The 15831-nt window shown below is 44.2% G+C and overlaps 2 protein-coding genes across 2 annotated transcripts; one reads left to right on the top strand and one right to left on the bottom strand.

Annotated features, from left to right (window-relative positions):
- Window positions 1-324: 324 nt before the first annotated feature.
- LOC117573748 (zwittermicin A synthase ZmaJ) lies at window positions 325-9718 on the top strand. Its single transcript, XM_034257128.2, has 7 exons — window positions 325-653; window positions 5040-6150; window positions 6210-6377; window positions 7935-8706; window positions 8767-8857; window positions 8924-9099; window positions 9160-9718. The coding sequence occupies exons 2-7, from the start codon at window positions 5055-5057 to the stop codon at window positions 9482-9484; spliced, it is 2628 nt and encodes an 875-aa protein (XP_034113019.1). The 5' UTR covers window positions 325-653; window positions 5040-5054; the 3' UTR covers window positions 9485-9718.
- LOC117573747 (negative elongation factor A) lies at window positions 9695-15813 on the bottom strand. Its single transcript, XM_034257127.2, has 7 exons — window positions 15415-15813; window positions 14490-14744; window positions 12911-14431; window positions 11726-12853; window positions 11176-11601; window positions 10943-11098; window positions 9695-10876 (listed from the first exon to the last, which is right to left on the bottom strand). The coding sequence occupies exons 1-7, from the start codon at window positions 15622-15624 to the stop codon at window positions 10745-10747; spliced, it is 3828 nt and encodes a 1275-aa protein (XP_034113018.2). The 5' UTR covers window positions 15625-15813; the 3' UTR covers window positions 9695-10744.
- Window positions 15814-15831: the final 18 nt, after the last annotated feature.

Genomic DNA, 15831 nt, shown 5'->3' with positions numbered 1-15831 from the left:
CAGCCTCAGCAGCAGCAGCAGCACCAAAGCGAACCAAGAGCAAAGGCGCCGCTGCTGTTGCCGCTGCCGCCGACGTCGAAGCCGTCGTTGCCGATGCTCTTGACGATGTCGCTGTTGCTGTCGCTGTCGCTGTTTTGCTGCCGCTGTCGATGCTGAGGCTGAAGCTGAAGCTTAAAACTGACAAGAGAACAACGCTGGCGTCGCGAAGCCGCGCTGCTCGCTGCCTGCTGTCTGCTGTCCGCTTTCCGCTGCCGCGGCGCTGCGCTGCCGGTGAGCGTCCCCTTCGGTGGGATATAAAAGTTAGTTGCGTGCTGGGGTTCTGATTAGTCTGCGAGCGCCGTTTACGTGTTGATAATACGTTCCAAAATACAAACGAAAAACATTTTTGGGCTGCCACAAAAGCAAAGTGAATCACAAGTGAAGTGAGCCAAGTGCTGGAAAACCCAAAAAAACACAAAAGAAGCATACTAAGAACAAAATTTAAATTCAAGTAACGCATTGCTGAAAGAAAATTTAAAATTTCCTCGAATATCCAAATAAAAAAAGGAATTATTAAATCGGAAACTAAAACGCGTAGTGAATTTTGCACCTAAAACGAAAAACGGATAACGCTTGCAAATTAATTTAATTTTACAACAAATAAATATCTAAAAGTACGTATACGTAATATTTAAGATTTAGAATTTTTTAATGAATGCTAATCGCTCTATGCTTAGTTAACAATATTTTCTCAACATTAATTGAGATTACACAATTTGTAATGTTGGGCATAATACTTCACGACATGCAAATTATATGAATAGTTGGCAAAACTTAATTGATTAAGACGGAACCCCAACTATGATGAAATCAAAATATTTTAGTTCAATGCACTAAAGATAAATGCACATAGAAATCGTTAAAAATGCTTCCCAAGCCAGTTGCGTGATTGCGAGCAATTCATAATAAAATTCAAAAGATTCCTATCGGAATGAGCTTAATTCGCAATTTTAAAGATTATCTAATAATCCTAAATTCACTTTCAAATTCAAAAACAAAGCGTTTCAAGTTATTCAGAGTATCGCTGAAAGTGTGTTGGCGAAGTTAAGGAAGTGCAATGAATGAGAATTCCGTTTAATTAGCTAAAAATACGCGCAATCTGAAAGTCAATTGACAACACTCGATCTTGAGGTGTGAGGGGCCTGTCGATGATGGGAGGGGTAATGAATTTATGCCAAATGCAAAAAGCAAACAAAAAATCTCAAGGCGAGGCCGTGTCGTAAAAAAAAACAGCAACAAAATAATACAATTGCTTAAGGAAAATTTTAATTAACAAATCGTTAAAAAAGCTGGCAAAGTCTCATTTCAGTTACAAACGAGTGCCAAGTTGTCATAAAAAAAATGCAAATAATACACATACTTCGAACAGTGGTGCAACTTTTGGCCAAAGCAGCGAACTCTTAAGCTCATAAGCATGTTGAGCATGCAAGTGAGTCGTAAACAATCAGCATGATTTATGTTATCCCCTCTGTACAATTGACATTTAATTTGTGTCAAGCGATCACTTGACTAATGAGCGACTAACACTGCGTATACATAATCAGTGCTACTCACTCAGTTTGATGGCTTTTTAATTGAACTCGCATTCGAAATTGAGTCATTTACAATGTTTACCGACTATTACCACTTATTAATTATGACAAATGCACATACTTATGCAAAGCGCATAACTAACTAAATATGATATATGGCTTACAAGCGATTTTCAACTAGCGAGCGCTTAATGATTCTACTCGCAAGTTGTTGATAATGATGAAGGGTATTTGCACTTGACGTAAGAACTGTTAATTTTCTGCAGAAATCTGTGTTGTTTCTCTGACTGTTTGTGTGTGTGATTCTCACAGTGCAACTTGTCATTCAATTGACTCACAATCGGAAATACGAAAAAGCGACAAGCTGGAAAACAAAAATCACAAATATAGTCACAATGTTACCCCGGTTCCAGAACCATATCCAGACCTAGGTCATGCCATGCCGTGCACCCTGCCGGGCCATAAATTGGACACTTTTTACTCAATTAAGCAAATCAACAGCCTCAACAGCATGAGGAACAACAATAATAAAAAACATCGCACAACCAACCAGCGAACGATATGATTATGATTATGATTGGTCTGCTCTGGTCTGGTTTGGTAACTCTCACGAATCTCACGACTCGAAGCGACAATTCGACAGATAGAGCGAGACATAGATAGGCTGACATTCAGAGATTTTAATTGGATCTACACTCTTTGCAATTAACCAGAGAACGGAAACAGATTCCCTTTAGATAGCGCACAAGTGCTGTGCGACTGCGAGTCTACAATACGAGCATGTAGTCTGGCAGGCTTTGGCAGGCTGGCCGACTGTCTGATTGATTGGATAGCAGTGACCTTAGGCAATGTTGTTGATCTACAAATTGTTGCTTGGTCACTGCAACACTGCTAACCGAAAAGCAGTTAGTAATTATGTAAATTACAAATTACATGGCACGCTGTTAATTATGGAACGATTTTCCTCAAGCCTCAAAACTCACTGAAAACAATCTAACTCAAATGCAACCTTGAGCGGAAAAATAATAAAAAATCACAAACCACACTACTCTAAACGATTTTCAATTGAGCTAGCTGCTGCACAACGGAACCGAAAAGAATAAAACCAAAAGAACAGCAACAGCAATAGCAAAAAAAAAACACATTAAAGTCACTTAGATTTCACCTCATCAACAGAAGCAGCGATGCGATGCGGTACATTAAATCGATGATGTGAAAAGCCAAAGCCAACTAGGCAACAACTATTGCAAGCAATTGCCTTAAGAATACACATGCTCACAACAATGGACAGCGACAGCGACAGAGATGCGGATAGAGCGATACTTACATACTACGGACTTGTTCAACGCTTTGAGTCTTTGAGCATTTCAGCGCATGCGCCCAGCTTGCATTGTATGCAGATGTACAACAACAGACACATAATCACAACATGTGTGTAATTTTCATTTAATTTGCGAGAGTGTGTGTACACTGTGCAGCATGCCCAGCTAATTGGGCCCACACGGCGCATACGTAATGCGCGCGCTGGGAAATGTTCTGTGCGCATTGAATTGCCTTTACTTTTGCGCCTTTAGCATATTACGTATACGTTGTGTATACAGTCCCATAACCATTTTGTCGACTGCTAAAAGACAAGCCAAAGCCAAAGCCAAAACCAAAGACAAGCCAAGCAACAACGGCTGTCAGAAATGTGTGCCAACTAAGCAAAAAAAAAAAAAAATTAAATTAAAGAACAAACAAGAACCAGAAGCCGACGACGTGTATTAAAAGTTATGCCGAATATTCAAAGCCGTTCTCAAAATTGCGCAATTTTCTAGAGGAACTTGTTTGCCGCCTTTAGAACAAGCAATTGGCCGAGTTTCGTAGAAAACGCGCCCCACCAACAAAGCGCCATTAAAAATCGGAAACAATTTAGTAATTATAAATATCACCTACACTAACATATGTTCGATTCAAAGAATTAGTTACTAAAGGGAAGAAGAGAGCATCCGTTTGCTGCTTCCTGAATGCGCTTGGGCAATGCCATAAATTGATTCACCTCAATGCACTTTTTTCACGCGTAATGAAAACAGTTTGCAAGACAACAGACCGCAGTCAGAGATTTCAGGGAAAAAAGACTACCGGCTATTAAGGCGAGTGAATTTAATGAGATTTGAGCTGTACAGTAAGTAGTGTTTCAGTGTTCAGTGTTTTAAGCGCAATTTAAATTTGAAATGAAGCCAGACTAAGGACAGAGTAATTGCCACTGTGCTCCGCTATACACCACTAAACATATGAGTTTATGTCTTTGATTGGAGCGGCGACTCGTGCGTTGACGTTTGACATTGGAGGCGACAACAACTAAAGACAGACAGAGAGAGAACTAAACACATATTACGACTGAAACAGAGATGGAGATGGAGACAGAGTATTGGAATTGAGATTGGAATGAGAGTTGAGTTTAGTTTGTGGCTCGGAACCAGAAGTTGTCTGCTCAATGACATTCAAGTTGGATTTTATGGCATGAAGCACATTCTTAATGTGACTGTTGCTGCTGCTGCAGTGCCTAAAGAGTTTTAACCAACTAAGTCCGACAGTTAAATGAGGTTTAATATTAACGTTGACGAGGGTCGGGAATCGCTTTAATTTATTTCACAACTCGACTTAATGCAATTAACAAGTTCTCAACGGTTGTTGGATTTGCAACAATATAGTTAATCTTTTAATCTATTATTAGACATCGCTCCATAAATAAGCTTTGCTCACTTTGCCAATAATATTCATATATTTAATTCAAATTTTACGATCGTTTTACGTACGTCTTGAAAAGGTCCATTAAGAAAGATACTGTCGAGTGTGCTCGACTATGAGATACCCGTTATCCATTTTGAATAAAAGCAAAACAATGTGGAATTATTCGTAAAATATATTATTATTATTATTATTATTATTACTATTTATATTATTACACCGAAAAAATACGAGAATATGCTGAAGGCAATAATTCGAATCTTGATATAGTGCTATATTTAAAATAGTCTACAGTACAAAATACACCTGACTGTCAGCCTATATTTTATAGTCTATGAGATCTAGGGGTTTAAACGCACAGACAGACAGACATGGCTATATCGTCTCGGCTGATCAAGAATATATATACTTTATGACTCCTTCTGCCTGTTACATATATTTCCTAATGACACAATGTTGTAATACCCTCTGAGTATCAGGTATAAACGCTCAGCAACAACAAGAATAGTCGATAGTTTAGTTGAAGCCCTGCTGAGTTGTGAGCGAATGGAGCTTGGGCACGCATCCATCATTAGCATTGAGTTCGAGTACGAGTATTTCCCCTTCATTCAGAGATCGACTCGTATACTCGTATATGCATATAATTAGCACTTTAATGCCATTACCTCAATTGTGTAATTGAATACAAATGATGTTATCTACTGACTAATCAAATTCTACCGCATTGTTGTTCCGCAGAAACTCTAACGCAAAATGGGTTCGCTGCCACAGCTGTCGATTGTCAAGGGTCACCAACAGGACTACGTGCCCCGTGCGCTGCATCGCATCTTCGAGGAGCAGCAGCTGCGACATGCCGACAAGGTGGCACTGATCTCTCAGAACCAGGGACTGGCGCCCAGCCAGAGCAGCTATCGTCAGATGAACGAGCGTGCGAATCGTGCCGCACGCCTCCTCGTGGAGGAGACCCATGGACGCTTCTTGCAACCGAATAGCGATGGTGATTTCATTGTTGCCGTCTGCATGCAACCATCGGAGGCGCTGGTGACCACGCTGCTGGCCATTTGGAAGGCTGGTGGCGCCTATTTGCCCATTGATCCCAGCTTCCCAGCAAATCGCATTCATCACATTCTCCTCGAGGCGCGTCCCACGCTGGTACTGCGCGACGATGACATCGATGAGCAACGCTTCCAGGGCACACCGACGCTCTCGGTGACCGAACTCTATGCCAAGTCGCTGCAGCTGAGCGGCGCCAATCTGCTGTCGGAAGAGATGCTGCGCGGTGGCAACGATCACATTGCCATTGTTCTGTATACGTCGGGCAGCACTGGTGTGCCCAAGGGAGTGCGTCTGCCTCACGAGAACATCCTCAATCGCTTGCAGTGGCAATGGGCCACGTTCCCCTACACTGCGGCCGAGACAGTGGGCGTGTTCAAGACCGCCCTCACCTTTGTGGACTCGATTGCCGAGCTCTGGGGTCCATTGATGTGCGGTCTGGCCATTCTGGTGGTGCCCAAGGCAGTGACCAAGGATCCACAGCGTCTCGTTACCTTGCTGGAGAAGTACAAGATTCGTCGTTTGGTGCTGGTGCCGACTTTGCTCCGTTCCCTGCTCATGTATCTGAAGATGGAGGGCGGCGGTGCGGCCCAGAAGTTGCTCTACAATCTGCAGATCTGGGTCTGCTCAGGTGAGCCTCTGGCCGTGCCGCTGGCCAGTAGCTTCTTCGATTACTTCGATGAGGGCGTGCATCGTCTGTACAATTTCTACGGCTCCACTGAGGTGATGGGCGATGTCACCTATTTTACCTGCGAGAGCAAGAAGCAATTGAGCATGTACGACAATGTGCCCATTGGTAAGTCGACTGATCTTTGAAGGTGCCTTTAAAGGTATTTATACATATTCGTTGCTTAGGCATTCCTGTGTCCAACACGGTCATCTATCTGCTGGATTCGGACTATCGCCCAGTGAAGAATGGCGAGATTGGTGAGATCTTTGCCTCAGGCTTGAATCTGGCTGCTGGCTATGTGAATGGACGCGATCCGGAGCGTTTCCTGGACAATCCGTTGGCCGTCGAAAAGAGTAAGTGATTTAAAATTTCCTACTTTTAATAGTAGTAGAATAAATCGAATTTCAGTTCCGGCTTGCAATTCATATTTAAAATAAAACAATACTAAAACAAGTAGGAAAGTTACAGTCGAGTGTGCTCGACTGTGAGATACCCGCTACCCATTTTTAATAAGGGCAAAATATTGCGGTATTATTATTACAAAATATACCGAAAATACTAAAAAATACTAAAAATATACCAAATTGTATGTTTGGTATATCGATACAGCACACCATTCAAAATATACCATAGACGGCACAATGTACCACATTGTCGGCCAAAGCAACTAAGGGCCCTAGTAAGTAGGCGTTTTTGTCCATACAAAAGTATTTTTTTAATAACATCCACAATTTTTATCTGATCGCAACCAAATTTTCAGGGATCATAACTACTATAGTAATTATAGTATATACCAAAATTCACAACTCTACCTTCAAAATTACGCTTGTTATTCGATTTTTTTGATTTGCGGGGGCGGAAGTGGGCGTGGCAAAAATTTGAAACAAACTTGATCTGCGTGCAAACATAACAAATGCTGTCGAAAAAAAAATATAGCTCTATCTCTTATAGTCTCTGAGATCTAGGTGTTCATACGGACAGACGGACAGACACACAGACGGACAGACGGACAGACGGACATGGCTATATCGTCTCGGCTGTTGACGCTGATCAAGAATATATATACTTTATAGGGTCGGAGATGCCTCCTTCTACCTGTTACATACATTTCCTGCCGGCACAAAGTTATAATACCCTTCTACCCTATGGGTAGCGGGTATAAAAACAAAAAGTATAATTTTCATAATATACCAAATATACTGCAAAAATACTAAAAATATACCAAATGGTATATTTGGTATAAACACCATTCAAAATATACCATAGACGGCACAGTATTGTCGGCCAAAGCAACTCAGATTCCTAGTAAGTAGGCGCTTTTGCCCATACAAAGTATTTCAAATACTTCCAATTTTTTTTGCACCAAATTTTCAGGAATCATAATACTATAATTATTGTATACATCAAAATTTGAAAGGTACGCTTTCGATGATTTTCGCAAAAATTTGAAACAAACTTGATGCAAACATAACAAATGCTGTCGAAAAAAAATTATAGCTCTATCTCTTATAGTCTCTGAGATCTAGGTGTTCATACGGACAGACGGACAGACGGACGGACGGACAGACGGACATGGCTATATCGTCTCGGCTGTTGACGCTGATCAAGAATATATATACTTTATAGGGTCGGAGATGCCTCCTTCTACCTGTTACATACATTTCCTGCCGGCACAAAGTTATAATACCCTTCTACCCTATGGGTAGCGGGTATAATTACAAGCATTTTTTAAACTAAAACCATAAATTAAAATGAATTCGCAAATGTTTTTCGCTTCAAATACAAATTTATTGCATTAAATTAAGTAGTCATCATTTGAAAGGTACTTTCGATCTTCGGTTGTATCACAAGTTTTTATAGAACCCATGTAAAGCCCCCATTTAATTATAATCTATTTCTCCACTTCTTAGAATACGCTCGTCTGTATCGCACTGGCGACTTTGGCTCGCTGAAGAACGGCAACATCATGTATGAGGGTCGCACTGACTCGCAGGTCAAGATTCGCGGTCATCGCGTGGATCTGTCCGAGGTGGAGAAGAACGTCGCTGAGCTGCCGCTGGTCGAGAAGGCCATTGTGCTCTGCTACAATGCCGGCCATGTCGATCAGGCCATTCTGGCCTTTGTTAAGCTGCGCGACGACTCGCCCATGGTGACGGAAATGCAGCTGGAAGGTCGCCTCAAGGACAAGCTGGCCGACTACATGACACCCCAGGTGATTATACTGGAACATGTGCCACTCTTGGTCAATGGCAAGGTCGATCGTCAAGCGCTGCTCAAGACTTACGAGACAGCCAACAACAACGAAGGCGATTCGAGCATTGTGCTCGACTTTGATTACTCCGAGGTGCCAGAAGAGCTCAAGCTGACGGCGCGCGATCTTTTCGAGACGGTTGGAGGTGTCATTGGTCGCTCCACGCGCGCCAGTCTCTCGCCCCACAGCAACTTCTATGAGCTGGGTGGCAATTCGCTGAACTCCATATTCACTGTCACATTGCTGCGCGAGAAGGGCTACAACATTAGTATTTCCGAGTTCATTGCGGCCAAGAATCTGGGCGAGATCATTGAGAAGATGTCCGCCAATCACGATGCCGTGCAGCTGGAGGAGGAGACGCTTAACGCATGCCCGCATCTCAAAATGGAGGCGGTGGCATTGCGTCTGGAGCATCGTCAGGATGTCATCGAGTAAGTCTATTTCGCAAAGGCAACAGTATACTTTACATTCAACTATTTCCATTTTTGCAGCATTATTGTATCGAGTTTCTACAACAAGGCGGACTTGGAGCAGTGGCTCAAGCCCGGAGTTCTGCGCACGGATTACAGCGACATTCTCAACGTAAGTAATTCCATAAAAGTTGGTCAGCCAATATATAACATATAATCCACTCTTCTATCTCTGCAGGACATTTGGACTGCTTTGGTGGAGCGTGATCTGAGCTTTGTGATATACGATCGGAATACAGATCGCATCATTGGCACTGCCTTGAACTTTGATGCACGCAATGAGCCCGAAGTGGACATTAAGTCCAAGCTGCTGACTGTCTTTGAGTTCCTCGAATTCTGCGAGGGTCCCATACGGTAAAGTGTAATACTGACTAACTTTACAACTTCAACTAATCCTTTGTCAACTCTTTGTAGCGACAACTATTTGCCCAAGGGTCTGAATCAAATACTTCACTCGTTCATGATGGGCACCGCCGAGTCGCTGAATCCGCGCGAGAACATTGCCTGCATGCACTACATGGAGCACGAGGTGTTGCGCGTGGCACGTGAAAAGAATTTCGCCGGCATCTTCACCACCAACACGAGTCCACTGACCCAACAGCTGGCCGATGTCTATCACTACAAGACGCTGCTCAATTACCAAGTCAATGAGTTCGTCAGCGCCGATGGCAGCCGACCCTTTGGTGAGGCGCCCGATGAGCAGCGTGCCATCGTGCACTGGAAGGAGGTGGGCAAATGAGCGGGGAAGGAGACCATTTCGTGTCGCCAGAATCTATAACGAATTTAAGACGCACCTGTGTTGTATGTAACTCGTAGCATAGTATGTAGTTAAACGTACCTTCTAGTATTAGCCTTAGGCATCGTATTCGTATACGTAAACGTAATTTGTACTCTCGTATATATGTAATTCCATCAATTTATGTTGACTAGTTGTAAGCTTTCAAATGCAATTAAACAAAATAATCAACAATAATTAACGTGACTTTGTCTCGTTTGTCTTTCGATTATTGCATTTGGATAATTGATGCAGCCTTTCCATTGATTGCGTTAGTCAGACGATAGACGACAGGTTTAAACATTAAAGCCATAAATATGGTTGGTTTATTCTAGACTATTACACATTTCTCATGATTACAAGATAGTTTTGCTGCGGTTGCTCTTGCCAATGATTTTTTTTTATACATATACATATATATTCATATTTAATAATTGGTTTTTTTCTTGTGTTCCGTTTTTTTGTTTGTTTTTTTTTTTTTTGTAATTTATAGTGAGCACTTTTCGTAGCTCGAAATATTTATGCTTCTTGCTAAATTAATTATACACTTTTTTCGCAAACTAATTACATAATGCTAAGTTTATAATATGCATCTGCATACACAAATAATTATATATATATAAATTTATATAACTGTGTGTGTTTTGTATGGTTGTATGTGTGTGAGTGGAGGGTGTTTGTGTTTATGGGAGTGTGTATGATCATGTTGCTGTTCGCCATTCCCTATGTTTGCATGCCTCGATCATTTATTCCTCTTCCACTGCACTCCAGTCAAGCGTGCAGTCAAAGCTAAGTGTAATCATATGTATCATATGCATATATCTCTCTACATACATTTTTGCTTTGTGTATGTGTGATTATTAAACATTTTAAGCAATAGCATATACTATATATTATGTATATATACTAAAAACTGTACAGCTACTAATTTACGTTAATTGTTTTATAGTTCATTATTATTTCCCGCATGCAATTTGCATGTGAAAATCGGATTAGTTGCCTAATTAGCGAAGCTGTTGCTGTTGCCCATGCAGAACGGATGACGATGACGACGACGGCGACGACCACGACGAGTAAAGCCCAGAATCAGAATTTAGAGTCCGAATCAGCATTCAGCCCTTAGATAAAAGCATAGCACATGGAAGCGTATACGCAATGTGTCACAAGTAAACTGCCCACAGCAAATGCCTATTACTTGCGCACTATGCGTATAACCCTTGTGGACTATGAGGCCGCGCTCTGATCCATTACACTGTAGTTCTGGAATGTCTTCCATTCGCCGGTGTTGTAATCCAAACGGATGTGCGACTCCACCAGGCACAGTGCCGTATTGCCATCCTCCTGCTGCACTTTTTCCTACAGACATACAAATAATATGCATTAGAAGATGTTCGTAAATGGTTTTCGAAATTAAAAACTAACCTCTGTTTCACCTAGTTTAATGACCAATACATTTTCTGTATTTGGTCGCGGATTCTCACGCAGACCCGCCATGAAGCCTAAGATGAGCGCCTTATCGGGCCGCGAGACACGATTCGCCTTGCGGAACATCTCGTGCGCTTTATGTACGTGCTCGTTCTAAATGAAAGTGAGATATAAACAAATTTCAGCAATGCAATGGATCGCAGCCAAATTGGCAATGGTTTCGTGCTCACCGAAAGTGAAAGTCCTCGCCTCTGCGGCGCTTGCTGTGTTTGCTGGGCTGTCGGCGCAGTTGTTTGCTGTTGTTGCGTCTGCTGCTGGGTGACCTGCACTTGAACTGTGCGGGGAATGGCCGTATTGTTGCCGGGCTGCAACTGGGCGCCGCCTGTCGTGCTCGTTGAGGTGACCAAACGCTGCTGCAGGGCCGGCTTATGCTGTACCAGTATCTGTTGCTGCTGCTGGCGCGGCTGCTGTTGCGGCGCCGACGCGGCTGACTGCGTGATAATCGTACGCTGTGTGCCATGTGTTGGCGCCGCCTGCACCTGCACCAGCTGCGGCTGTTGTCCTGGCCGCTGTATCAACGTCAGGCCCTGCGGCAGCGTGGTCAAACCTCCACTCACATTCGTCATGACCGGCCTTATAATCGTTTGCTGTGCCGACTGAAAAGGCAATTTATATATTAATCAAATTTCAATAATCAAATGTGAATAGATCGAAGCACAACAATCTTTCTAGTCTTCATAAGATTCCCACAACTGTTACTGCTTCGGTACTGTCACTTACATTGCCAATGACGCTCGTTGGCGTCTGCTGTTGCACAATAACATGCTGACCACCTATGGGATTGGTTGGTATTAGCGTGGGCATCATCTGCTTGCCAGACTGTGTCTGTTGCTGCTGCAGTTGTATAGTTTGTGGCTGGGCGCTCGTCGATGCCGTCGTCTTCACCAGGCTGGGCGGACCGGCCGCCGATGTGGTTACGAGAGTGGTGCCAAGTCCCGGCAAAGTGCCCACATTACTCATGGGTATTTGCTGGTACATGTCGCCGCCAATGTTTCGCAGGATGACGCCCTTCTGGGTGAGTATGATCGTTTTGTTTTTACCCGCTGCCGCCGGCACATTCAATGTGCTGCCCGCAATGGTGCCGCCTGGTTGCATCAACACCTGCGACAGCTTTGGCTGTTGTGTGGCCGTTGTGTTGGCCACAATGGTGTGCTGCGGATGCGGCTGCTGTTGCTGCAACTGTGCCTGCAGATGCTGTTGCTGGGCAGCCTGTGAGGCTGGCTGTATGGTGACCGGACGATTTGGCAACTGTACATTCTGTATGTTGAGCGTCTGCTGGCCAGGCTGGCCCACAGCTGCCGTGGTGGCCACAAGCGGGGGCGGGTTATTGGATTGCACCAATGTGGGTGCTGGTTGTTGCTGTCGCAGTGGTGTCATTACCACACCCGATGCTCCACTTGTCTTTAGCAGTATCTTTGTCGGCGTGCCGCTGCTGCCGGCCGCTGAGGTCTGGTAAAGCGTTGTTGTTTGTGGCGCTGGACGCGCCTGTGTGAAGGAGGTCAATGTGGGTAGCGTAGGTTGCTGTTGTTGTTGTGGCTGTGGCGCTGCCAGAATGTATTGCGTTGTAGTCTGTGGCTGTGACGTGGTTGCAATCAACTGTTGCTGCTGCAGTTGTTGTTGCTGCTGCTGCTGAATTGCTGCTGCTGCTGCGCTGGATGTGCCTGCCTGTTGTTGCTGCTGCTGCTGTTGTTGCTGCTGGGCACGCTTGGCCGGTTGAATAATGGTCTGCGAAATAATGACCGGCCCACTGTTGGCTGCTGTCTTCAGCTGACTCAGCGGCATCGTCTTAATAGCCTGCGAAGGTATGGTTGTGGTAGTTGTTGCACTCGTGGACGCCACAATTGGTTTCTGCAAACAATGCGCGATTAATGACAAGTCTTTTAAGTATATAAATCGTACACTTACCGCACGCTGCGTGCTTGGCGAGGAGGCCAAGATGACAGGCGTCGAACTATTGATTAGTATGGGTTGTTGTTGTTGCTGCTGCTGTGACGTGGCTTGTGTTCCGCTGCTGCCGGCACCACTGCCAGCAGCTGCTGCGGCGGCGGCCTTGGCCTTTGCCGATGTTATCTTCACAGAGATATTATTGGGCAGATTGGCCAACGGACTGGCTGCCTGCCGCAGTTGCTGTGGCGTCAATATCGTGGTGGTAGTGTTGTTGCTGGTACTTGTATTTGGTGTGCTGCTTGAGGCCGATGTTGCTGCTGTTGCTGCCCGTAGTATAGGCTTTATTTCCAGTTTCTCCATTTTTATAGTCGTATTGCCAACGGTAGTTGTCGTTCCTGTTGTGCTGGCAGTGACTGTGCTATTGTTGTTGTTGTTATACGGCCGCTTCTGCTGCTGAGTGCTGCGTATTAGCAGTTGTGAAGCACGCTGCGCCTGCTGTGGCTGCTGCTGAATAATGATTCGCTGCTGCGTTTGAGGAGTTACTGGTGTAGTTGGCGACGTTGTCTGCGCTTGCGTGGCGCGTGTGGGCGTCGTTTGCGACGGAGGATCAATCTTTTCCACCTTGATGTTGGCTGGCACAATAATTTCCTCGCTCTTGATTTCAATCTCCTGCTTAATGCGTTTCGGCGTATTGTGGTAGCTATTGTTATTGTTATTATTGTTATTATTTGCCTTGGCCTTAGTTGTCTTTGCTTTCGCTTCCGCTTTGTTGGCCCTTGTGGGCGTTGTGGCAACAACAGTAACCGCTGGCGTTGCTGCTGCTGTGGTTGTCTGTGCAAACTGAAGCGTAGCAGCTGCATATTCAGGTGTTTCGGGCGTCTCTGGTTGCAACGCCTTGGCCACCAGCTCTGGTGTCTTGAAATCTTCGTCTGGTTGCTCCTCCAAGCTGCCGGTGCTTTGATTCAACTGTGGCTCCAACTTGATTTCGAAACTATTGTTAGCCGACGTGGGCGTTGTTGGAGTCTCGCCACCAACTGCAGCAGCATTTACAGCAGCGCCGCCCTCAGCAGGCGGACTTTCATCACTATTGTTATTGGTGGCCGCAGCAGCTGCAGCAGCCGCCGCTGCTGCCTGTTGCTTTTGTTCTTGCTTCTTGGCCTGCTCCTCCAGCTGTTGTTCACGTTTACGCTTTTTAGCCGCGGCATAGCCCAACGGCTGTTCTGTGAATTCGAGTATCTTGATGCCACCATCCTTGCGTCCGGCCGGTGTGCGACTGAGATTTGGACGCTGCGCATTGCCGGGCACACTAGGCGAACGGAAGCCTGTGGTGGGCATGCGCGATGGAATGCCCTTTAGTGGCGTAGTGTCCGTCATCTTACGTGGCATGCCACGCGAACGCAACGGAATAGTTGGTGCCGATGATTTCTTGAGCGAAGATTGCGCATCTGCGGATTTGTGCAGCAACTCGGTGCGCAGCTGAGCGCTCTTGGGCTTGCGTTTAAGTGTGAAATGCTTCACTGGTGCCGGCTGTTGTCCAACCTGTTGGATTATAAATAGAATTAACGATTTGCAACGTAACAAGCATAAGTCAACTTACCACCGAGATCAGTGCGTTTTTGTTTAGATATTGACACTCCAGCGGCAACATGCCCAGGTCAGAGTGTTTGTTGACCAATTTACGCAAATCGTTGACCATGTCGGTGAAGATTGGTCGCGTATCCTCGTAATCGGAGATTTCTGTATTCAGCGAACTGGTCGCCGGAAATGTTTTCATTGTTTCCGCCAGCATGGAGACCCATAACTCGGAATCGAGACCCGCCACTTCGATCACCTCCTCAAGCTCGCTTTTCCACTGAGAATAAGAAATATAATTCATTTAAACCCCGATTCAATAATAACAAAATTCCACTGCAAACAGGTTTTCAGGTGATGATGCGACTTTAACACCACTGTTAGTTAACATGTATAATTAATGTAATGTCTTGAAATTAAATTAGATGGCATCTATCTGTATTCAACAGATTTGTGTTGACCACCCGCTTAACGCCCACAGCACATACACAGAGATACGCATACACACATACAAGCATTGCTAATACGCGAACACACACTTGTATATCAAAAACACCAACACCAACACTATATTGAATTGTCACACACGCACGCATACATTTGCACACACACACAAGTCGTTCGCACAGAAGTGGCGGGAAATATTTCTTATTTCTATGGGGCTACAAAACAACAGTCCGACTTAAGTATGTGTGCGATACAGATAATATAAATATGAGGCAATTTGCAAGTATATTTGCCATTTCATTTAATCACATATATTAACCGATTTCCATGCATCACCATAAGCACAATATAGACTTTACTTCACTTCATTCACCAACGCAACGCAAACGCAGCATGTAACTGAGCATGTGTACGTATGCGTGTATGTGTGTATGCGTGTGTACATCTAGTGTACTTTTTTCATTTCATTTCATATTACACCAGCGACAACGAGATAGATTTACCTCTTCGACCAGACGGCGCGGTATATGCAGAAAACTGAGCAGCAATTTTAACTTGACTTGTGTCTGCAGATCGGGAAAACACTCTTTGATGTTGCGCAAAACCTCTTTGTTTAATTGCGAGCATATTGAACCATTTATCCACGAATCGTTTGATGTGCCCAGTTTATTATGCAGCCACAGTGATGTGTCGCTGTCCCTTACGTTCGCCATATTTTTAACGTTTACGTCAATTCACACACGGCGCACATACAAATTAGCACGTCTAACGTTTAAACACTTTATTGCACCGCAATTATTAATTAATATTCGTTTTTATTTTAGTTTTCGACGAAAACACACACAAAAACCCGTGAAAATTGTAATAGGAAGCTACGACTGAAAAAAGTGTTGCCACATCTCGACTAAAAGTGTGTACTC

The sequence above is a fragment of the Drosophila albomicans genome, chromosome 2R, assembly GCF_009650485.2.
Source record: "Drosophila albomicans strain 15112-1751.03 chromosome 2R, ASM965048v2, whole genome shotgun sequence".
In the NCBI taxonomy this organism is placed as follows: domain Eukaryota; kingdom Metazoa; phylum Arthropoda; class Insecta; order Diptera; family Drosophilidae; genus Drosophila; species Drosophila albomicans.
The sequence above is the reverse complement of the archived record's forward strand: the minus strand, read 5'-3'. Positions and strand labels throughout refer to the sequence as shown.